This window comes from Esox lucius, chromosome 22 (genome assembly GCF_011004845.1).
Source record: "Esox lucius isolate fEsoLuc1 chromosome 22, fEsoLuc1.pri, whole genome shotgun sequence".
Lineage (NCBI taxonomy): Eukaryota > Metazoa > Chordata > Actinopteri > Esociformes > Esocidae > Esox > Esox lucius.
The window spans coordinates 8,241,312-8,267,427 of NC_047590.1; the positions used below are offsets into that span (position 1 = coordinate 8,241,312).

At 43.7% G+C, this 26,116-nt stretch overlaps 1 protein-coding gene across 5 annotated transcripts in view; it reads right to left on the bottom strand.

Moving 5' to 3' along the window:
• The window catches only part of ahr1b (aryl hydrocarbon receptor 1b), a 42,152-nt gene extending 16,566 nt beyond the window's left edge, over positions 1-25,586 (bottom strand). The window contains exons 1-6 of one of the 5 annotated variants that reach the window (XM_010891047.3): positions 24,789-25,586; positions 24,038-24,058; positions 23,722-23,912; positions 9,810-9,925; positions 5,137-5,226; positions 1,142-1,265 (exon numbers count right to left, since the gene is read on the bottom strand). In XM_010891047.3, coding sequence (XP_010889349.2) covers positions 1,142-1,265; positions 5,137-5,226; positions 9,810-9,925; positions 23,722-23,912; positions 24,038-24,058; positions 24,789-24,829 — 583 coding nt within the window. In that variant the 5' untranslated portion in view covers positions 24,830-25,586. The other 4 variants (XM_010891048.3, XM_034289745.1, XM_034289746.1 and 1 more) reach the window with 4 other exon arrangements.
• Between the last annotated feature and the right edge of the window lie 530 nt (positions 25,587-26,116).

Genomic DNA, 26,116 nt, shown 5'->3' on the forward strand with positions numbered 1-26,116 from the left:
TGTGAAACATTGTTTACGACGTTTTCCGGTAGTACTCCCAGTTCCCGATTAAATGGTGTTACAAGAAGACATGAATGTTTCAAAACCTCTCAGTATGATGTGTTTCAATAGCCTAGCAAAAGTTGGTGGTAGCTTAATTACCACAAGTTCTGGTATTTTAAAACACCATTTTAACAGTGTAACATGTCTCTTCACTGAGTTTAAAAGAGGTAAACACAGTTCATCTAGGTTCAGATACTCCTACATTATGTATGGTGTGTGTGTGTGTTTGTTTGTGTCTGTAGCTTTCCTGTCTTTTCCTCTCTCCAGCTGTGCCCGTCTTAGGTAAGAGTAACCACGGTAATGCTATGGTAGCTATTTCTAACTCTTGAGTGATTAAAACAGACGGCTGTATGTGTGTTCTAACATTTACCCTGCAACTCAGGGAGCACCCGATAAAGGTCACATGCCTCTGTCTCTCCTCTCCCACCGTAAAGAGCTCAGCTGGGGGAACCAGGGGTCAGCTATGTTTTTTATTCTTTATCAAGGTAAATTCTTGTCATTTCTTGGTTTATTTGGAAGAGGCGACATAGCAGGGAGGACAGGGGGGAGTGTAATGAAATGGCTGTGGGTGGCAGCAACAGTTGTGTGCGTACTGAACACACTGGCTTAAGAGTGCTAGACCACCCGAGGCCAAAGAGTCAGTTGTGTTTAGGGGTTAACCCTTCACGTCTCTGTGACGTTTTGTATTCAATCTCCGCCTAACAAGTGCCGTTGGTGCCGCTGGCAATAATAGTAGAATTATTTTTGCCACTGTGAGATGTTTTTAGTTGCTTCCCAAATAAATTTTTCTTTCTGATTTTGTTTACGGAGTTGGAAGGACATACAGAACCAGACTTCGTACATCACCACTCATTCCACTTCAGTACACACTAAGCTGTTGTGGGGAGCATCTGACGGGAAACATGGCCAATGTTACCTCAGATAGTGACAACTGACATCATTGCCCATCTACACTAGAAAAACATGACTCCTGTTCATTTACAAAAACAACAAACACGGTGTAAAGAAAACGCTCCTTGTGCAGTTCTTGGTTTGATCATGTTCTGTGCCAGTAATAAACATAGCGGACAGGGAGAGAGGAGGGAAGCGAGAGACTGACCCGGGGGGGGCTCTGCCGGCTGCGGCATGGCCGGGGGGTTAAGAGCCCAGTGAAGGTTCCTCCTGAACTCCTGCTGGTCCTCAGCGTGGATCAGTTCAAACACACTCTGGTGCATCACATCCGTCTGAAATAATGGAGAGAGATCTTCAGGTCAAACTTACTGTGGTGCATCACATCCATCTGAAACAAGGGAGAGAGATCTTCAGAGCGGTCATGTGGACCAAAACACAGGACCCTCTCTAGGTTTCTTCCTAAAATAGGGAGTTTTTCCTAGCCACTGAAATTCAACACTACTGTTGTTTGCTCCTTGGGGTTTAAGGCCGGGTGCCTCTGTAAAAGGCTCTATAAATACATTTGATTGATTGAATTTGAGGACCCGGGAAAATAATCTACAAAATTCACAGTGTTTTGTCCTGACCCTTGACCTGAAAGGGGCATGCATTCACCGACAGTGTTCTTTACCTGGCAACCAACATCTCCGTTAGACAAGAGCTGTCGCTGGTGATGAGTAGAATTGTGCCAGTGGGCGATGCCTCCAGCTGCTTCCTGACAACAAACAGTTTTTGGAGCTGGAAGGACTTACAGAACCCCATTTCCTACATCACAATTAATTCCACTCCAGTTACACGCCAAGTGAGATTTGACTCAAAAGCCGACGGGGATATCAATTGGACGAGTCTCCCGCGACAATTTGCCGTTCTCCTCCGTGCACACTGTAACATTTTCACAACGCGGATGCAAAAATCGGACATCAAGGCTTGTTCATCATTGCCAAGTGCTGTTATGGACACAACACCGCCTGAGGTAGCAGATCACACTAGCATCGCAGTGATACTTATAATCACCATAGCCACAGCCTGACAACAGGCAGCCACGTCCAGGCAGATTTCAGTTAGTGTCGTAAATGTGAAGTGATGGGCGTTGGAATAGTCTGAGAGGTGTGGGTCACACTGTGGGAACATGTATTCCACAGAAACTAGTAGAAACTAGTACTAACACCAAATTAACTGAGAGAGAGGGATAAAAAACAAGAGGGAAATGTGTGGAGGGAGAAAAAAGACAGGAAAAGAAGGGATAAAGAAAGCAAGAAAAGGAGGCAGGTGAAATAAGACAGACGAAAAGAAGAAAAATGAAGCTCTAAGGGGTGTTAGATATTGCTTATTAATGTGTTATATAGCTGTACATTTTTAAAACAGATCCAGTAAGAAATACAAAATGCAATCAGAGCAGAATTCTCTACAAGCATTGTCTACAACATGCTTTCATTGCCAAATGAAAATACGTAGTAAACTTGAGAGGAGGCCCTCAGGACAAAAGTGTAAAATAAATGACATACATTGGAGGGAAGCAAAGTACCCAATCTAATGACAAATATCCATCTCAGGGTGGAGCTGTACCAATGATTAGCAGCATAGCGAAGCAGACACAATCAGTGAGCTTCTAGACGTCTTTGGATATATATAGCCCACGAGCTACAGATAAGCTCTGATTCCTGTCTGACCTGACTCAGGGTCTGACTCATCAGAGGAGACCCTGAGGCCGGTAAGATAAGACTCTGAGTACAGAGCAGGGCTGGGTAGCAGGGGCCAGAGAGGGCAAGCCTGGGGCAAGTAAGGGGCCAGAGAGGGCAAGCCTGGGGCAAGCAAGGGGCCAGAGGTGGGGTAGAAGGAATTAAAGGGCCCTAGGTAAAACCGTCACACTAAGCACTTCTTTAATACGATTAAACACAGCTACGGAGAACTAAGGAGTTGCCACAGTTTAGAACAGTACATCAGTTGGCGTTCTGGGACTATTCAGAACAGTATATCAGTTTGTGTGCTGGGGCTATTTAAAACAGTACATCTGTTGTTGATCTGGGAGTATTCAGAACAGTACATCAGTTGGTGTTCTGGGACTATCCAGAACAGTATATCAGTTGCTGTTCTGGGACTATTCAGAACTGTACATCAGTTGGTGTTCTGAGGCTATTCAGAACAGCACATCAGTTGTTTGGGAAAGTACATCGGTTGGTGTTCTGGGACTATTCTGAACAGTACATCAGTAGGTCCTTGCTCCCTCCTCTCCTCTCTCAATCCCCTCCTGTTCTGTGCAGCCCTAATATCATAGTAGAGCTGTCTCATAAAAAGACTGCTTATCACTGAGATGAAACCCAGGAACCTGGGAGCTACAAGCCGTGGCTTACTCTACTCTGCCATCACCGTTGACAATGCCCCTCCACTCCACGCCTTTTTTAAACTGTATCCTTAACCTCAGATCGAAGTATTGAAACCGTTAGTATGAATTCCTAAAATGTTAACCATCTTTCTGTTTTAACCAAATTCAGTCTTCTTAATCAATCACCTTTATTCTGATCACCTGTTTCCTATCTTCCTATCCCCAGTCAGTCGCCCTTTGTGAGGTATTATATTGTGCGTTTACTTACCAAGGCCATTGACTTTGATGACCATTTCTCGATTCTCTGCCTGTTTGTTTTGGTTCTCCTGTTCTCGTCTAATCCGTGCCTGTACTTCTGCCCTATTAGCCGTTCTGACCACCATGCCAGCCTTGGATTCCCTGTTTAGCCTGCCTCTCTGTACCTTTGGCCTTCTACTTGATACCTGGTGTTCCGAACCTCCTGCAAGGCCTCTGGAATTCCCTTCTAGTCTTCTGATCGGTCTTGTTGTCGTTCTACCGGATTACCTGTTTTTGTCCTGAGTTTTTTCCTGTTGAACTGTTTCCTAATAAACCATTTTGCTCTGTGCTTGTATTACAATCCTCTGTTCTGGAGTATTCAATACAGGTGCAAATGATAAAAAAAAATCAAGAGAGATTAACTTGGGAGGATCCTGCCTTCCATAAATGATAGAAACTTGGTCTGATTTGGTCTTAACCTTATGGGTGTGCGGTAACAAATCATGCCAATAGACCTATTCGAGTCCCATGCGCCTGGAAGGGTTTACAAAGTTATTTCCAAGCAATTCAAAGTAAATCATTCCATTGAATTGACATAATCTACAATGGGAGAAAATTCCAGACCACTGGCAATCTATATAAGACAGGCCATACCACCAAATGTAGGCCAAGAGCTGACTGAAAGTTGCTCAAAGAAGTGTCAAAGCACCACAGGGTAATCTACAGACTTCTCTTGATAAAATGAATTTTCAAGACCATTCCACTATCAGAGAGAGAGAGACTGCACAAACTTGGCCTAAAATGGGAGGACAGAAAACAAAAAACAGACTTGTCTGACATTTGCCATCACCTGGGTAAAGTCCAAAACGACTGGGACAATATGCGGACAGATGAGTCAAAGCTGGAATTTTTTGGCCGCACTGTCAGATGCCAAGTTGAGTGAAAACTCAACAGCCTTTAAACAGAAGTACCTCATTCCAGTCATAAAGCATGGAGGAGGTGGTATTAAGGTGTGGGGCTGCTTTGCTGCCACAGGCTCTGGCTAAGTTCCTGTTATTAAGTAAACCATGACTTCCATATAGTACTAGAGAATTCTAGAGGGGAATGTGGAGCCATCTGTCTAAAGGCCATAGCCGAACCAAATCTTACAACAGGACAATGACCCAAACCGCACAAGGATACAACAGAATGTCTTAAAAGGAAATGGAGGCTAATGGAATGGCAGAGTAAAAGCCAAGATTTCAATTCTATCGACATGCTGTGGGAAGACTAAATGGGGGCTGTCTATGCAATACAGTTCTTGAATATGACACAGTTGAAGCAGTACTGTGAAGAAAATTAGCCAAAATACCAACCGGTCAATGTGTGACACTGATAGACAGTTACAAGAAACAGCTACATTAAGATATTTCAGCAAACAGTTGACACAAGCGGGTGTACTTATTTTTCCCGGTTTTTAAATTAGGTTACCTTCAGCTGTCAACAGCGTTGAGGTTTAGAACACATATCCCTATGTCCAAATAAAAGAAAACACCTTTCCATCGGATGTACCTTTCACCTGACTATAACGTGTAAGCATGAGTGAGATCTAAACAGAGACTTACTTGATGGAATCCCAGGTAATCCTGGATGGTGTGAGAGGAGTAGAATATGACCCCCTCAGCAGCGATGACCAGGACAAAACCATTTAGAGCCTGAGAGGCAAAAAACACATAATTACTCAGTAACCTGTAACACCACAGTCTGTCGGTGACATTGTGAAGAATCCTATAAATGTTCTTTTTAGGTTTTAAAAACAATTCTCAAAATGTAAAAAGGTCCAGTCGTGCTGATTATTCTATATAATGTTTGGATAAAACGTGTTTGCTAGAACATTGTTCTCAATTTGCTGCAGTGATGTTAAAACAGTGATGTTTTAAAAACTTTACCGTTACTTTGTGATATTACATGGAGAATATTCTGTGGTGGATGTTGTGCACAACATCATCTCACACTGTAACAAAGAGGAGAGGGGAGGAGAGGATGAGGAGAGGATAGGAAGAGGGAGGGGAGATGAGAGGACAAGATAGGAAAGGATAGGAGAGGGGGAGGAGAGGAGAAGTGGAGAGGCAGACAGCCTAACTCTGGGGAGGTTTCATGAACACAGACAGAATGGAGAGGGAAGAGGAAGGGAGGTGATGGACAGAGGGAGGAGGGGAGGTGATGCACAGAGGGAGGAGGGGAGGTGATGGACAGAGGGAGGATGGGAGGTGACAAACAGAGGGAGGAGGGGAGGTGATGGACAGAGAGACGAAGGGTGGTGATGGACAGAGGGAGGAGGGGAGGTGACGGACAGAGGGAGGAGGGGAGGTGATGGACAGAGGGAGGAGGGGAGGTGACGGACAGAGAGGGAGGATGGGAGGTGATGGACAGAGAGATGAAGGGAGGTGATGGACAGAGGGAGGTGATGGACAGAGGGAGGAGGGGAGGTGACGGACAGAGGGAGGATGGGAGGTGATGGACAGAGAGATGAAGGGAGGTGATGGACAGAGGGAGGAGGATGGAGGGAGGTGATGGACAGAGGGAGGAGGGGAGGTGACGGACAGAGGGAGGATGGGAGTTGATGGACAGAGGGAGGATGGGAGGTGACGGACAGAGGGAGGAGGGGAGGTGATGGACAGAGAGAGGAGGGGAGGTGATGGACAGAGGGTGGAGGGGAGGTGATGGACAGAGGGTGGAGGGGAGGTGATGGACAGAGGGTGGAGGGGAGGTGATGGACAGAGGGAGGTAATGGACAGAGGGAGGAGGGAGGTGATGGACACCTAAGAAGCCTTACTGTTGCTCTGGTCATTTTAAGTTGAATCAGATCAATGTTTATTGATCCCGTACAAATCAGATCAATGTTTATTGGTCCGGTACAAAATAGATGTGTGTGTGGGTGTGTGTGTGGGTGTGTCTGTGTGTATGGTCTTCCAGTCGTGGAATCCTGATGTCCATGCAGACCCACACTGTCAAGAAGGTGCCCCACCACCGCTACAGTAGTTCTACCCATGGTCATCTTTAAGGCCCTACCCCCTGCACTGTTCAGGCTATGTATAAATATTTAGATTCATCTGTCTAGCAGAAGAACACACAGCCTTTCCCCAGGGGGGTCGGGACTTGCAGTCACCAAACATCTTGATCAAAAATGTAGCTTTAATATTTCATGGGCCTGTGTGGACATCATGCCCTTGTCCAGAATGAACTATATGAATTAATACAGACTGGCAGGACAAACATTGACTGGACTGGCAGACCAAACCCTGATCGGACTGGCAGGACAAACATTGACTGGACTGGTAGACCAAACCCTGATCAGACTGGGAGATCAAACCCTGACCGGAATGGCAGACCAAACCCTGACTCTACTGGAAGACCAAACACTGGCAAATCAAACCCTGATCAGACTGGCAGACCAAACCCTCACCGGACTGGCAGGCCACCCCCCAACCAAAAAAAACCTTGGATTACAGTACAGTACATTATCTAGAGAATATCATAGAAGACTTTTCTGCTCTCATTTTACCGCATTTTCAATTATGGATGTCTTCACAGTCACTCTATAATTCATGGTTGAGTGTCTGAAATGAAACAAGACAGCTAGGCCTGGTCAGAAATAGCCTCTCCTCTCATCTCCTTGCCCTCTCTTCACCTCTTCTCTTCCTCTCTTCTCCTTCTCCTCCTCTCCCTCTCATCTCTCCTCTTTCTGGCCCGCTTAACAATGTCACGAATAAGCACTTTTATTTAGCATCCCTCTATCGGTCTCCTTCTCTTCTCAGCATTATCCATGCCTTTCTCTTGCACCTTACACACACACACATACATACACACACATACACACTCACACATACATACAGACACATACACACACACACACACACACACAGATAAAAACACACACACACACACATACATACACACACATACACACACACCCATACATACACACACGTACACACACACACACATACACACACTCACACATACATACACACACACACATACATACATACACACACATACATACACACACGTACATACACACACATACATACACACGTACATACACACACACACACACACACACACACATACATACACACACAAACGTGTCACTTACTCTCCCTCCCTCTCTGCTCATCTGTCTCGCTCAGGTTCTTAGGAGATTCTGTGTTGACTGTTCTTGACTGTCCTGACACGGTGTAGTTTTGCATGATGGCACAACACAGGGGTTGCAGATTAAGCACATCACATGCCTGGCTGAACATACATTATGGAGCACAGAGCTGGGCAGAATACTGAGCACTGCCCCTTTAAGTGCTAGGGAAGAATAGGAAACTGCCCCATTAAGTGCTAGGGAAGAATAGGAAACTGTCCCTTTAAGAGCTAGGGAAGAATAGGGAACTGCCCCTTTAAGTGCTAGGGAAGATTAGGGAACTGCCCCTTTAAGTGCTAGGGAAGAATAGGGAACTGCCCCTTCAAGTGCTAGGGAAGAATAGGGAACTGCCCCTTTAAGTGCTAGGGAAGAATAGGGAACTGCCCCTTCAAGTGCTAGGGAAGAATAGGGAACTGCCCCTTTAAGTGCTAGGGAAGAATAGGGAACTGCCCCTTCAAGTGCTAGGGAAGAATAGGGAACTGCCCCTTTAAGTGCTAGCGAAGAATAGGGAACTGCCCCTTCAAGCGCTAGGGAAGATGGGGTGTTGTACAAAAAGGGCATATTGGGTACTTTCCCTTTAAGAACAGGGTCATTCAATCTGACTACAATCAAGACATTTCAGTGTAACTATGTTGTAACAAAAGGGTTAACAAACTATGGTGTAACAAAACAAAACATTAAATGGAACGCTGTATTGGTATGTGGTAAGTTGTGATACCTGATAATTACTGTAAGTACTTAGGCAGACAGAATTAGTTTTTTCCCCCTGACCGCGTAATAGTTACACCACAACCTGTCCAGTAGATGGCAATGTGTAGGCCTGTGAAAGTGTTGATTCTGTGATCAGGATATTGTGGTGTTTGGCTTAGAATGATCTTATAAAGTTTTCTAGAAAACTGTCTCAAATCCGTCTTATCCTTGATAGCAAGATAGTAAAATTCTGATTTTAATAAACACAATCAAATTGGAGAAGTCCAAACTCTTGGACAAAGAAATTATAACTTTTAACTAAGAGTTGGACATCAGTCTTAATTTCATTTATATTTAACACTTCAAAATCCCCATAAAGCCTAGCAGCAAAATGTGATACTGGTTCTTTTTGCATTTCAACATTCATGTATTCTGTAAGGATTTTTTAAATCGCTTCAAATAAGGCCTGTGTTTCATTTAGGCTTACTCTGGCTAGGTGTATTGAAAGATGTGTAAATCTCATCAGGTGATGTTTGTCAACATATTTGTTTCAAGTAGCTCTACAAAAAATATATTTGCTCATATTTAGCTAATTGTGATAAAAGTCATATTTGGTGGTGGATCTAAAAATGGGGGTGGATCTTAAAATTCCATAAGGAAGAAATTATGGGAGTAAGAACGGAAAGTGCTGCTTTTCCAGTTATCCAGCAATGTTTTATGGGAATTATGAACAGTATTTCAGTCAATACAGCACTGTCCCTTTAAGAATAGGACAGAAAAGAATACTGTCCTTTTAAGGGCTGGGGGAGGAATGATGCCACCAAAGTAGGCTAAGGGACGGCATTGAATGTTTTCTAACTATTGTAGCTACTGTATGAGCAGTCTCTCAGCCAAGAGCGGATCAGCTGGTCTCAGCAGGCTTCAAAGCTTCAAAGTACAACAACGTTTTCTATTTAGGGTCAGGAATTAGAAGACATGTATTGTTAAACGCTTATTCCCATGTGTTACAACCCAGCTACCAGAGAGACTTCCCTGTCATAGCCTGCATGCTGGGAAAACGTTCTACTTTTACAATTACATGTTAGTTGTATAGAAGACTCACTCAAAAGGCACAGCGACAGATTTATTTTGCCAAGCACCTCTCCTTTAACTGAGCTTTGTTTCATTCACTTGTTTCAGACTGGCTTTGGCTGCAGATGGTGGTGTGTAGGAATGTGTGTGTGAATGTGCATGTGTACGTGCGTGTGTGCGTGTAAAGACAGGACATATGAACCGTTCTGATGCAATGATTTGAACGTACATTTGGACAGAATATATGGTGAAGTTCAGAGTTCTGTTGGGTCGCCACACCGCTCTGTGTGTGTGTGTGTCAGTGTGTGTGTTAGTGCCTTACACCCAAACATGCTCACCAACCTGCAAAAGTAGCTCCCCTTCGGGCATCCAGCCATCCACCAATCCTGTTTCCTTACTGTTGTCATGGCTACTGCCGTTGGCCGTCAAACCTTTGTAAGTGTGGGTCTTCAGGGCAACTGTGGAGTGGGACAGAACCAGAGAAAAAGAACCAGACAGTCGGTGAGCACGGAAGAGAGAGAGAGACAGAGAGATAGAAGGAGACAAAGAGGGAGCAAGAGAGAGAGAGAGGGGGACAGAGAGATAGAGGGAGGGACAGAGAGAGAGAGAGAGGGACAGAGAGAGAGAGAGAGGGACACAGAGAGAGAGAGGGAGGGAGACAGAGAGAGAGAGGGACACAGAGAGAGGGAGAGAGAGGGAAACAGAGAGAGGGAGAGAGAGGGACACAGAGAGAGAGGGGGAGGGAGACAGAGAGAGGGAGGGAGACAGAGAGAGAGGTAAAAACAAAGAGAGGGCTTTAGTCTCTGGAATAATAATGTTTACAAAGAACTCCTGTCAATGTCAGACCGCTTTATGACAGTGTAGTCTATTATGCCGACACAGGCGATGCCCCCAGGCCATTAACAATTCATTAAACACTGTCTCTGAAAAGACTAAATCAAATTACTTGAAACAGCAACTGCCATCAAAATGCATATGAAACCCATCATAATGTGTTCAAAACTCTAAACAGTTTAAGGGGGGGCTTCAAATCATCATATCCTGACCTGGGTACTGTATGCACTGAGGGATTTCCCAGTATACACTGAGGTGTGCTGTCTTCAGCCTAATACAGCACATGCCAATGTCCATTCTGCTTGCCTGATGGCTTGTTTTGCTGATTGCGTGTTACTTCCGCTTACTTTCTGTCTGTTTCCCTGCCTGTCTTGCTGCCTTCCTCTCTGCCTGTCTGTCCTGCTGCTTGTTGCCCTGCCTGCCAGACACTGTAATTGTGCTAATGGCTCATGTCTGGCGCGACTCAGCCCATGTAAGTGTTAAAAATGTGCTAAAAATGTGTTTAAAAATGCTTCTTATTAATGGAGGTAGAGGGAGTGAGGTAGACAACATGGAGGTTGAGGCTGTGAGGTAAACAACATGGAGATTGAGCCTATCAAGTAGACAACATGGAGGTCGAGGCAGTGAGGTAGACAACATGGAGGTTGAGTCAGTGAGGTAGACAACATGGAGGTCGAGGCAGTGATGTAGAAAACATGGAGGCAGAGGCTGTGAGGTAGACAACATGGAGGTTGAGGCCGTGAGGTAGACAACATGGAGGTTGAGGCTGTTAGGTAGACAACAAGGAAGGCGAGCCAGTGAGGTAGACAACATGGAGGTTGAGGCAGTGAGGTAAACAACATGGAGGTTGAGGCAGTGAGGTAGACCACATGGAGGTTGAGGCAGTGAGGTAGACTACATGGAGGTTCAGGCTGTGAGGTAAACAACATGACCAATGAACGGCAGGGCAAATGCAAGGAGACAGCCAGCCATGCCTGCCGGGAGGAGATGGCCATGAGGGCTGTCTGAGTCTGAGATGGGGGTGGACGGGGGGAGGAGATACAGGGCATGAGAGGGGAGAGGATAACAGAGAAAAGATAGAGTAGGAATGGAGGGAGTGAGAGCGAGAAAACTCTGATGGACTAACAGGGCTTTTTTCACTGGTGTGATACGTGGAAAAGGCATTAGCGCTGTACAGTGAGAGAAAGGTCACCCACAGGTCTGACGTCTCTACAGCACCTCAACATCTGTCAGCTTTTACCAGGCAGGAGCATCACTCTGGAAGTGTGTGTGTGTGTGTGTGCGTGTGTGTGTTTGTATGTATTTGTGTGTGAAAATGTGTGCCCACGTACTCTGGAGCCTAAGTCTGCTCTCAACAACAACAAAAAGTAGGTCCTTCTATCCAGAGTACACACATTTACAGGTGAACATACACACACACAAAGTCGAACGTTAAGAGAGGACAGTAAAAGGGATCCCAACAGGGTCACCCCTCTGTCCTCCCACAACTCATGGAGGAAGGTCAAGCGTAGTCAAAAGGTCTGGGTTTTCAACTACGGACACGGAGTGCCAGGCACAGGAAATGACACCACTCAACCGGACATACTGTAGTTCCTTTGGACAAACCGAGGCACACAAAAGGCATCCACCATGGTAAAACCATTTACCATCCTCCCACTGCCTGTTTGCCTTGCTACAGACTGGGCGGGAACCGCTGCATCGCAGCGCGCGTGACCGTTTGAGCTATACAGTAGGTACCAACTGGCCAGCCCAATCCCTGGAGTTAGTTCACCGCACGTTGCGTGTCATGTAGAAAAAGTCATCCACCACCAATGTGCTGAATCTAGCTGGGTGATGCGCGGAGACCAGTTTGTGCCAGAACACTCACCTCACATCTAGTGGAAATGACTAAACAATGTTACTGTGGCTCCTCAACGAAAAAGATTAGTCTATGTCTGGACAAGCGTTTTATTGTTACAAGCCAAGGGGAGCCATTTGTAATAGATTTTGGGTTTATTACATTTTTTATGTCCCTGCTCTTTCAAAGGCATTGTGGGAGATCAGGGGCCTCTTTCCCGTGGCCTCAGTTGGTTTCCACTAGTGACGGGGCAAAAAGTCCAGATGGTCAGCACACAAGAAATCACACTTCACAGTTCCTATGACCCCAAGTCTCCTTGACAAGAGCGCAACACAGAGACGGTAACGGACCAGGTACACTTTGGTTCGCGTGGTGCATTGGACCATTTCTCTGATGCGGTCAAACGTGGCGTGCTCGAATATTTCTAATCTTTCGCTTTGAAAAAAAGAATGGGGAAGAGGGGGGGGGCGCTAATTTCCCCAGGACACAAGGAGGAGCGCAAACTTCTGACCAATGCGACCTTAAGCAAAAACAAAAGAAAGCTAGAAAGTGTGCAGAACAACCGAAATTGTCTTCTCCGTCTTCTCACACTCTCTTATCTTACTCTCTCCCTCCCTGTCCCTCCATCTCTCCCTCCCCCGTCTGTCCCTCCACCTCTCCCTCCCTCCCTGTCGCTCCACCTCTCCCAGTCTGTTTGTCCCTCTTCTCTCTTACTAAAGAACAAGAATGAAGGAAGATGATGACGACGACTCGGCCGCTAGCTAGCTGTCAACACAACCCCCCCCCCCTCGTTCATTCATCATAGCGACGAATTGCCTAAATGCAGCAGCATTCGTAATTCACCCACTGCCAAACATTGTCACATGAATCAACCGCCCGGATACGAGAGAACACGCTGTAGCATTAGCCATAGCGATACACTGAAGCCTGGTGGTGAGGGCCATTCCACCGCGCCTGTCTAAGTGAATGAACAGAGGAGAGACGACAGAGCTTTCTCCTAGAGGGTGCAGTGTAGTGGAATCACACAGGCTGCTCCGGTCGCTGAGGGCAGGGCCAGGAAAGAGGCATGTCAGCCATCAAATATTAACACCGGGGCCTATTTGTGCCCCGTGTCACGTGTTTATGACATCACGGCTGCAGCAGATGCCTGTGACACACAGTGCCCCGAGGTTCTTTGGACTCTGTTGAACAAGCCGCCTGACTACTGAACCCACACGCTGCCTGTTGGCGTACCGGAGAGGCGGGCGGCTGCCAACAAGCAATGAAAATATCAAAATAGGCGCTCCTCAGCCACGGTGTACGGATGACCGGATCCGTCGGGGCGGGCCGGTAGTGGCACTTTCCAACGTCTGTCTGGGGTTGTGTGGCTGAGTGCACCGCAGGCCGTGGCTCTTGTACCCCACTGTTGTCAAGGCGCTGCATAGCTGGCCACTACATAAACCTATACTAACGCAAGCAGTCAGTGAACAGGAATGTTCTGGAACTGCCATGACGATCAATTGGATATGAAATGCAAAACTACTTTCTTAGCATTCAAAGTGCCATTACAGTCAAAGGTATATTTAAAAGTAGGTATTTTTAAAAGTAGAATTGTCCGGTCGGCCATTTGTACACACAGTCAGCAAGCTAAGGAATCGATTTAAAGGTTGGCTCACAAAAATGGCCTGAGCAAGATATTGACACGAGTGAGACACAAAAACCGCCATGCATGGCACTGGACAGTTGAAATGGGGTCTCATCGTGATATCCCCAGGACCCAAACAGCTGATGTTTCACCATCGCATATCAACACCCTTAGTTCCTCCTGAAAATGTCGGAATGCATCTTAAACATCAGAAATGCATTAAAGCTGTGAACTACTGTACTGGATAATGCCAAAGCTAGCTACGAGCACAAATCCGTCAATGTCTTCCTCTGACACCACCATCTCTTTTCCTTCCACCACCTCCCCAAAATCACACATCCCAAATTGAGTGACAGTGGGTGTATGACAAACAGTGACCCGTCAAATGTGATAGTTTGTGTTGGGGATACACATTACCCTTCCCCAACCCCACTGCCCACCCCCTGATCCCAGAATGACTGAGCCCAGTATGACGGTGATGAATCATTAATGAAAGTGACCCAGAAAGATGTGTGTATGCATGTCTTGTCTGTGTGTCGTTGTGTGTGGGTAAATGTCGTCGTGTGTGTGTGTGTGTGCGCAGGGCATTGGTTAACGGTCCATAAAGACTGGGTCAACCCCATCCAGTTGAGTTCACCAGATATTCATTCTCCACCTCATCCCTAATGCAAAAATTTGCTCCAGGTTGTTCAGGTTGGTTGGACAACACTCAACACTCAAGCAATTTTCAGCTAATGCTACAGATTCTCAATGGAAACAAGATCGGGCTACACCAATGTTGCTTTTGTTTTGTGCTCGGGATCATTGTCCTACTGAAAGGTGAATTTCCACCTAAGCTTCAGTTTTTTGGAGCAGAATGAAGCAGCTTCTCTTGCAGGATTACCTTGTATTCTTCTCCATTCTTTCTTACATTTTATTAAGGTGACCAGTCTCCGTTAATGAGAAGCGTCCCCAACATGATGCTGTCACCTTCTTAATTCACTGTAGTGATGGTGTGGGTTGAGGCATCAGTATTGTTAGGTTGGCACCAAAAAAACTCTTATCTTGCTATTATCTGACCACAAAAAAATTTCCACATTGCAGCTAGATCATTCTCATGCTTTCAGATGTTCCTTTTTTTTTGTAAACCGCTGTCATCATTTCATTTTTTTTGTAAACTGCTGTCAGCAGCTATGATCATTGTCAAGTCCATAGGAATTGGTTACAGCACAAACAGATTTGGGACCAGGCTACAATAATGCTTTACAGCAACATTGCGCAAGAAAGCTTCTGTAGAGGGCTTCCACTTCAGCAAACTATGTAGAATGGCACCCAGGCTGTTTCCACACATCACTCCGGTGGATGATCAGAGTGTCTCTCTGTAAGTTGGGGAACTGATTTTATAGTGTATATACACACACACTAAAAATAGAGCAGGTGTAGCTTAGCACGATACCTAGCAACTCTTCAACCAACTACCCTTGAGTATGTTGGAAGAGGCAGCGGAAGCACACTGGCCACGAACGGTGCCGTATGTTCACATGTACACAGCCACACAACATAACCGTGGGCCATCAGTTTTAGACCTAACCCCCAAGCCCTTCCTTCTGGGGAAATACATGCACACACCACATGCACACACATGAGGATGATAATAACAGAAGCTGAAAAGCTACAGTTTGTAGTATTACATAACCCCCCATATCTGACCGGTCTCAAATTGCAGCTGAGCAGATGGAGGATTCTGGAAACAACGGCATATGGATGTCCATAAAGGGAAAAGGTCTATTAAAGGTGTATAAAAATAAAGTTGCTGGTTGAATCTCTAAGCAGACAAGGTAAAAAAAAAAATTATGTTGTTAAGTCACTTTGGACGAGAGCTTCGGACAGTCTATTCGTGGGACTGACTGACTATCCCATGTCATACTGAGAGCTCGGAGAGAGAGGTAGAGCTCCTAGTTGAATAGCCTTTACCACACTTGACTGAACAAATCAATCAATGAGTCATGATGACATTCAACTGAGAGGAAAGAGCAAACATTGCTTCCAGAAGAAATGGTCCAGAAGGAAACCTTGAACAGCAAGATGTCCTCAGAGACTGATAAACATGTGTGTTTGGCTTCGTGCCAGATTCCTGCCTGTCTGTCCAGTCCCCAGAGGACGTGGCAAACAACAACATATACTACAAATATGTCTGTGATGCTGTCAGCTGGATTAAAACGCGGACATTCAGGATCTAATGAAAAGGTAAAAAGTCTCTTAAGAGTGCAAATCTGTTAACGTTCAATTCTATATTTTACACATTTCCCAGTGGGACATTAAAACAGACAATTTCATTTTTATTCCTTTCCAATTCAGTCTTAAAGCATCTTGTTCATCTGAGGCTGAGAACACAGTTCCACTGTAATGTGGTCTCAACGGTTCTATGGTACTATACGGTCACAGGTCTGCTGTACTATAAGGTCACAGATCTACTGTACTGTAAGGTCATTACAGATCTACTGTACTATAAGGTCACAGATCTACTATACTATAAGGTCACAGATCTACTGTACTATAAGGTCTAATTTTCAAGTGATCTTTTGCTTGACATTTGAAAATGTGTATTTTTCAATACAACAGTTGATATCACAAAATCAACTACACACACCAAACTTGTGTGATGTCTTGAATGTGTACTAAATGATGAAATAAAGAGGTGCCATAATATTATATTAAGATCCAAAGACAAAAGGACCCTCACATATTAATATCTCCTTGAATTCAGATAATGAGGACAGTTAAAAATCCTCCGTCACGGTGCAGTCAAAGAGGAAGGGAAGGAACAACGTACATTTTTTTTTTACACTACAACAGTTTTACACAGCGTAATTGAATTGAAATAACATTAACGTAAAACGTAAATTACAATGTTCAATTCACACTAGCAACAAGTTCCTCTCACTGCCCAGTACGGTGAGACACATGAGCTCACGGTGCGTTGGCCGGACCACTGACCCGGAAGGTGAACTCACGGACAGTGTTGTTTAACTGGTAACCAAATGGTACTGTCCATTCAAAACCAGTGCTGTTGCTGATAGTAGGATTGTTTTGTGAGATGTTTTATATTTTTCTGATTCTGTTTATACGTGGAGGACCAGACTTACCTTACCTCATTGCTCATTCCACTCCATTACACAACGAGCAAGACATCTTTAGACCTCAGTAGTCGCAAAGGGTATCTGTTAGGACAGTGTACCAGGTAACCTCAGAAAGGTAGTGTGAGACAGTTAACTGTTAACACCATGACATTTTCTTTCCTCAGATGCAAATCTGCCCACAAATGTAGTTTAACTACATAAAACTAGCGTAGCTTAAATAGGCTCTATGTGACCGGCTAAGCAGTCTCTGCAAGCTTTTCTTTTCTTGGAAAACCTGTGAGATAATTTGATTCTGCAATTACCTGCCAATTGGCTTACAGTAATTTGCTAATGCACTCTCATTAGCAATGCTCTCCTGGATGTTCTGTTAAGGGATAGCAGGGGAAGCACAGAACCTTGCCGTACCTTTCCAAACTTGTGTAATCTCTTGGTACTCGCTAACTTCCTGGAGGTCGGGGTCAAATTATACCCCATATTCGGAGAATGGGGTAATCCAGTTTGGATGAGCTGGGGGATTTTAGACCCCATTCTTGGCAGGTCTACAACCTGAATCTTTGTCTGTAACTGAAGGAAGCTACATTTAGCATGTTGAGATAGAGCTGGGGGAAGTTAGTTCTAAGTTAGAACTGCTTTTTCTATTCAGCTGAAATTAGAGTCTGGATGACTAAAAATCCTATACTGCATCCAGTGTTGCACAAAAGCACTTTATTTGACCTTTCAACCCTGACCCAAACCTCATGGCTGTCTACAACTAATTTACAGCAACACTTAATTTTGAAAATAAATAAATAAATCAAGAAAATACTATGCTTCAAAAAATCTGCTGCACCGACAATTCTATGTCCACTTCGTGTTGCTGATGCGAGCTGACTAAGAATGATATTATTCAAATATTGTCATAAAAGTAGTGAAGTAAACATCCATAAGTACATTGAAAAGTCAAAAAAGTTAAGGTTAGGTATTAAGATATAGGATTATGGTTAAAGTTAGGTATTACAGGTAGGGCAGGATATTGAGATTTGGTGTAGGGTTAGAGAACAACATTAGGGAAAGATATTCATTCCTGAATAGATAAGGTATGGATTAAGGCTTTGGAACGGTATATAGCGGTAATCAATTACAGCCAGCACCTGGGTCAGCACTTCCACTCTCAGATATTGTACTTCCTCAAGCGGCTGAAAATATCCAGCATGTTACCCCTGATCCACTCCGGTTTTTACCACTGACTTGTCGAGAGACGCCCTGATCGCCTGGCAACATCCGTGCCTGGTTCGGACCCTTCCGCGGGACGTCCATATGAGTAAAGATCTCAACACGTTTAAAGAGGATGCCAGCCATGGACTGTCAGTGTTCAGTCACGCCACGAGATGTCCGAACGCTTACTCTGAACACCTCGACATACATGCTCTTACCTGCACGCCGATATACGAACAAAGGGACCTTTGTGGTGGGGCAATGCCCTGGATATTGCAGCTGCATGTCAATATGATTTGGTCCAACTGTTAAGTCAGCGGCATTCCACTGGCAACAAACCATCTGATTCCAGTCATGGAAAAACACTGTATGGCCTTCTTTTTGGCCACAAAAGAACACAAAATGTTCTTTTAACCACAGAGTATTCCAGACAAACTCGAGCTCTTTTGAACAATGGTAAGATTTAATTTCAGTAGGCTAAAACTTTTATCATGGCACTTTTGTTGTCATTCCTCCATCGCTGGAGTTGTTCTAACATTGTTTTTGTTGGAGCGGTCTCAAAGTCCAGGATAGCTATCAGGATACCGCAATGCCTGGTGACAGCTCTGGACAGCAGCGCTGGGCGTTAGCACTGGAACTGCACCACTCCATCTGATTTGAATTAAAATTAATTGACAAGGAATAATATGCGTCTGCCAGACAATGATAATGACTCCCTGGCCTTGATAGTAGCAAGAGTGCTGATACAGTTTCTTAGACCCAACGCAAGCTATTGCTCTTCGTACGTCTCCGAGCTCACGGCTGAAGGGGTGGAAGAAAGAGTTAAAAGAGAGATGTAGAGGGAGAGGGGGAGGGGGAGGGGGAGGGGGAGGGAGAGGGAGAGGGGGAGGGAGAGGGGAAGAGGGAGGGGGAGGGGGAGGGTGAGGGAGAGGGGGAGGGAGAGGGGAAGGGGGAGGGGGAGAGGAAGGGGGAGGGAGAGGGGAAGGGGGAGGGGAAGGGGGAGGGGGAGGGAGACGACTAGTGCCAACAGCAGAGAGGTGGAGGAGAGAAGGAGGAATGATGGAGGAAGGTGATATGGAGAAAAGAGGTATTGAGGAGAGAGATATGGAGGAGAGAAATGGAGGAGTGTGATATTAGGAGACAGATAGAGGAGGGAGATATGGAGGAGAGAGAAATGGAGGAGTGTGATATTAGGAGAGAGATAAAGGAGGGAGATATGGAGGAGAGAGAGATGGAAGAGAGAGAGATGGAGGAGAGAGACATGGAGGAGAGAGAGATGGAGGAGAGAGAGAAGATAGGTCATCTAGGTCATCATGTCTTGTTTAAACTCTACAGCAGGCCTCTCTCTAGCTCAAGTGTATCACTTAAATCTTTCTCAAAAACTTGAAAAGCTGTGAGATGTGTTGACATGGTCCTAATTCCCTCTTCACTCACGTTAGGCCGCCTGACAGATCTGCATATGGAAAATTCTGTTTAATAAATGACCAGGACCAAGCTTAGTTCAACACACACACAAGCAAATTCACACACACACACACACACACACACACACACACACACACACACACACACACACACACACACAACGAACATGAATGACAGGCACTGCAATGCATTACATGGCATCGGACATACCATTCACATCCTCCAGAAATGAAGAAAAGCTTGTTGCAGGGATGTGGTAACAGAGAGACAGGGAATTTCAGTGATACAGAGACATAGAGAAAGAGAGAGAAAGAGAGTGAGCAACAGAGATAAATTGACAGTCAGAGAGACAGAGTGCAAGAGAGGGGGAAAGACAAAGAGAAAGATGAATATAAGAGAGAGAAAAGGGGAGAGCGAGAGAAGCAGAAAGAAAAGAGACAGAGTCTACTAATTCTTCATGTGGTGAATACGAAGATGAAGGCATTTTCCTAATTTCACTCCCACTCTTCACCGTTCTCTAATCTCACTGGGCAAGAGGCTGAACTAGGAGAAAACAAGTCAGTTAATCTTGATGTACATTCTAGTAGTTACACCAACGTGAACTTTAAAGAACTTTAAAAATATGAATCAATTGTACATTTTGAAAAACCATTTGTTTGGTATTTCTGCCCAGGAACTGAACTTCCTATTTAGGTTCCATTGTTAGTTTTTTCCTCATCCATTTGTATTTACTTTGTAACCAATTAATTAATAAAAAATATTTAAATAATATTTGCCAAATCATCTGGAACTATCATGGTTGAGAATCAGCGCAATCTAACAACGGATGTAAAAGTCTATTCAAAATAAAGCCACCAGACAACCAACCTTCTACAATGGCCTGACTGTTGAAGTTCAGTTTGCCTTGTCGATGAACTCAAAGGTTGTTTCATAAGCTCTATAAAGACAGTCACATTTGTAGCCCATGTTAATTGGAAAATACAGCCTCTGAGAAAGCGATGACCGGGTTCTACAAAGGAATCAATGGAGGAATTGTGGATATACACTCCATTAAATCAAATTCAGACAGAAGACGGACGGAGCCTGGCCTGACAGGGTTAGTGTGAAGACCCCAGGTAAATAGGAAATACAGTAACAATACTCCCACTGTAATCTCCTCAAGTCAGAGAGGTCAGGCAATGTGGAATAAGTGCAATAATTCAGTAGCAACAGTTATTGTGAGATATTATGGAGATATGTATTAAATAGATACGCAGGGGTCTATAAAAAAAGAACAAAAGAAAAAAGTTTGTCATAATAAAAATGGAAAGAATTACAGTCAAAAGGCTTTTTAAACCTCATGGACACTTTCCATTCCACATGATCCTGCATCCGCCACATCATCTGTCAAAACAACACATAGAGAAGCCCTGTTTAGTGCCTAGCACCCCGTTCCAGACCGGTAAAATCAAGACAGAACTGCCAAGACTACGATCAAAGACCCGGCAGCCAAGTGGCAATCGGTACGCAGCTTGTTAAAGGAGTTACAGGCATGACGTGAGCCCAGTTCTATCCGAAACATGTCCATTTTATGATGCCATCCTTACTAGTCTGCACGTTCGAGTGTGTTAACATCTTGTTGTAAACTGGTCTCCACACAGTTTGGTTTTAAAGCTGGGACGTGCATTAAGTTGAGGCGGTGCCACATTCAGCATCTTATAACAGAAACCACAGTTCACACTCGGCTATTGTAACGCCTTATGTAATAACGTTGGAGGGAACGAAACACTGTTTGACTTAAGAAGTTACATCACTGTTACTGTGATATAGTAAACGGATGTCGCGACCTAAAAGACCCAGGGTAAGACATGCATCTGGAAACCATTTAGCTGGGCATGTTAAATCTTAAAAATTTGATTATGAAAGGAAAACTGAATAATACTCCCTTCTCAGTTTAGCTGTTTCTTTCCCTATAGACATAACCTCACACCCAACCTCACTGTCTCTCTCTTCTCTCTCTTTGTTTCTCTCTTCAATCTCTTCTCTCCCTCTGTTTCTCCACTCTCTAACCCATTTCTCTCTCAACAGCTAAGTGAGGCTAGCACTAAGACAAATGTTTTAAAACCACGGAACATATATTTCATTTGGCTCGCTGTGTTTCTTCTAGCAAGTGCATAGCCCTTTTGACGCCAGGGCAGTGAGTATAATTCTTGAGACCACCCGTACATAAAATGTATGCACTCAGGACTGCAAATTCTTTAGAATAAAAGTGGCGGCTAATCTGCTGTACAGTATGGCATACAATATTACAGGCTTGTTTTGTGCCATTCCTGGCTACAAACTCTTTTAATATTGATATTCAACAAAGCTGGGTCACATTCCATTACCCAGAATCCTTGGTACTTCTACTGCACAACATAAATGCTTTGATAACATGTTAGTTGCCAGTTGAATCTAAAGAGCTATCTGGCATAGACAGGCATGTTGCTAAGCGGCAATAAAAAATAACACACGTGATTCACTAAGTCTGTAAAACATAACATAGCTACTCTAATCCCCAGAGATCAAATAGCCCTTGCACTATTTACACATAATAAACTGTTCACTGACAAGTGTGTGTAGCCAAGGATATATTGTACATTCATCTATAGTGGCTTATCCATGTGGCAGGAATGGTGTTATTTTTCTGTTAATGGTCTATTTTGTGTCTAGACATGATTTATTCAACATGTTTGTAGATTCTTTATTTTATTTGAAGTGTAACATTCCCTATGTTTCTTCTGATACATTGCAAATATCACATTTAAGCATGTAATCTAGTGTTGATCTATAGTGCAACATTAGACATAATTATACTGAAAACATGTCATTAGGCTTTAATCAAAGTGACTCACAGTACATCTTTGTAACCTGTACCAGAACATTTACCAGAAGCTGTCCCAAAACAGTTGCCAGAAGCTCTACCATAACATTAACCAGAACCTGTCCCAGAACAGATACCAGATGTTAATTGTTTATTCAGAAGATACAGTACCATGGTTTTTAAACTTTTAAACATGGCTGGTAGGGTCCATCAGTCTTGGGGTGAAACCTCTACCACAACACTGATGCTTTTTTCTGTTGTGCCCTATAGATACATACTTCCCTAGGCAGTCTTATTCCGCACTGTCCTCCTCGCTCCTTAGCTTTAATCTCCCTCCACTCCACTCCTCCCCAGCTGTGCAGGACACATTCCTTGTGCAGTCTCTCCAACAGATCTGTTCCCCACAGCAGACCTGATGCCCACTGTTTCCTTCCCCCTCACCTCAACAGACATTTTAAAATCTAATGTCTAAAACAAACATTTCCCTCCATCCATTTTATAAAATATTTACGCTCATTTCCTTTCAATTATTTATGAAACGTCACCAGCAGAGCTCATGGACTGCACTGCAGCCTTGTTCTAGGACACAGGTTGGAAGGCAAGAGTGTGATTCTGCCGTGGAAAATCCCATACTGAAAGTGGATAAAAATGTGTCTTGGATGGCTCTGCATCAACTTTACGTTGCGAAAAAGACTGCTGATTTCACATTAGACTACATTATTTTCCTTTAAAAGATAACAACTGCAGAAACTACAATGGAAATCCAAAGGTATGAGACACAATGCCTGAAAAAAAATAGTAGACACAATGCCTGAAAAAATTTAGTAGACACAATGCCAGAAAAGAAATAGTAGACACAGCCTGAAAAAAATTGTAGAAACAATGCCTGAAAAAAAGTAGTAGACACAATGCCTGAAAAGATAGTAGACACAATGCCTGAAAAAAAGTAGTAGACACAATGCCTGAAAAAAAATAGTAGACACAATGCCTGAAAAAATTTAGTAGACACAATGCCAGAAAAGAAATAGTAGACACAGCCTGAAAAAAATTGTAGAAACAATGCCTGAAAAAAAGTAGTAGACACAATGCCTGAAAAGATAGTAGACACAATGCCTGAAAAAAAGTAGTAGACACAATGCCTGAAAAAAAATTGTAGACACAATGCCTGAAAAGATTTACTAGACACAATGCCTGAAAAAAATTTGTAGACACAATGACAGAAACCAACAGCATTACATTACACCTGCATCCAAATACTACCTGCATCCAAATACCACCTGCATCCAAATACCACCTGCATCCAAATACCATTATCTCTCTGAATGACCATTACACCCCTGAATGTAGACACACACACACACACACATGCACTCACTCACCTGAGAAGAAGTTCTTGGTCCTCAGGTAGCTCACACTGAGCCTCAAGATAGAGAGTTTATCCAAGCTTGACGTGACCTCTTCTGGGAAGGGCAGTAGACTGGCCAGTCGGTCCAACTCAGAGTTCAGTCTGTCCCGGTGGCGCTTAGATGGGTTGGACTTGGTCCCTTCAGAAGGAGCAGCCTGTTTGGCACTGAGCAGGAGGAAAGACATGAGGTTTACAGGAGTCATAGTGGACATGATGATGAAACCAGTAGGCTAATTCTCTCAATGTTGATAAGAAGTTTAACAGTGCACATAGTGCAACTTAGTACTCACTTTTGGTCTTTCACTTCGATGCTAAATGATAAATCATAGAATAATCATATTATGATTTAATTATAATTATAATAATTTATAATATTTCAATATTATTAATCTAAAAGGACGTATAATATATCATCTATTATTTTTGTTAATTTATTACATGATTTTAACTCAGTGATGAATAAACAATAACAGCATTTTACATTTCGAAGAAAATAGAACTAAAAACCGTCCCTTCACCACTCCTTAAACCTTTAACACGACACAGAGAAGGTAGTGAACTATGACAAATACTGAAACGACAATAAATACAGCATGCCAATGGGAACACTGTCTTCCTGCACCGGTGCCTACAGCACTGGTTAGGGTTATAATGCACCCATAATTTCAATCATCTCTCCGTATGAATTTAACATCAATTCATCGCTGTGACCTCATTAATACAAGTCACATTTACATATCATGTCAGGAGAGGTTATTTCATTCAGGAGCAGTCAGTAGCATACTTCAGTATTCTGATAACATATAATAGAATGGAAGCATACTGTTAAAATGTTGACTATGGCTGGGTTTTTTAAAAACTGTGGGCACCAAGGAGGAATATTATAAATATATGCATCCCTGTATTTCGATGGATCATAACTTTTGTCATATTAAATAGTATTGTTTCAAATAATTATAAATGACCTGATGAAACATAACACTTGGACATTTGCTTTATTATGCAAATAACCAACGCTACATTCAAAACATTGCAACTTACCCTCTTTGCACCGGTTTTCTCCTTTTCCGTCCAGCATACATCGCACCGCTCAACTAGACTTTGCGCTGTAGCCGAATAATTCAATGCCTATCCGACTTAAACTCTGTAACGAGGGTCTAATATCTCTTCATGCCACAACAACACCAAAATATTGTCCAGATGGAAAACGACGTCTTGTACATACGAAAATGACACTGTTTTGAAGGGTCAAACAAGGCACCGATAATACGTAAGTCCTGAGTAGAGTTCTACATAAATTGTGTTGACGTGTATCTGTCAGCCAATGCAAATAATTAACCAAAGCGTTTAAGTAAAATACTGACAAAGATTATAGAAATGGCAAGAAGCTAAATCTAAGACAGAATTTGAATCGTCAAAAAATAAGCAATGCTAAACTGACATCAAAAGTGACAGCAAGTAAATCACCTCCGCCGTGTTTAACTCGTGCGTAAAATGCTGTTGACAATTAATTGACATCCGATATAAAATGTCTTCTTAGTCATGCAAAGTCCATGTCACTCTTAGTTCTGATACAAATGTAACATTTGTAAAAAATACATCGAATTGGTAAATCATGACGACATTGAAATATGTTGTGGCTTTTTCGCTAATGCATCTTTGCAAATCTCCTCTTGTGGCACGAGCAGCTGAAGCGCGCTCTCAACCTGAGCCCACAACCCCCCTCCGCGGATCGGACTCACTGGGCAACCAGCTATTAGCTTAGTGCAACCAGCACTGATTTGTCCAATAGCGCGCACCGATCAAACGCAAAAGTGAGGGCGCGCGGAACAGAGACCCGGGGCGCGCCCAAGAGCCCTCCTGGTTACTGCAACAAATTGACAAAAATGTATAGTTGGCAGGAAGTTATTTTAACATCTACTGTGGTACTATGGTGGTGGTGGAAAACATTTCTTCTTACATTCTCTTTTTGACTCTCAAAATATTATTAAAAATCTTAGCTACCCAGATCTAAAGATCAAAAAGTTTATGTTAAATAGCACGAAAAACACATTTCCAGTTTTAATCTAATTTGATAATTTGCTTAAAAATGTGCTTACAGCAGTCGGAGCACACACACAATAATGGACTATGGAACTGTATGACCAACACTAGCATAACATATATTTGAGGGAACTCAGTAGCTCACGTCGGCCAGCAAAGTCCTTAGTCCAAAATACCCCGAATGGAACCCTGGAGTCGCTTGTCTACCATGGCCTCTCCCCGCTGCGGAGGATATCAACGTCAATCATTTGGCAATGCTGAATGAGTTCGCACCCTCTGGTGGCCACAATTAATACTGTATGAATGTTTTAAGAAGTGAAGTTGCA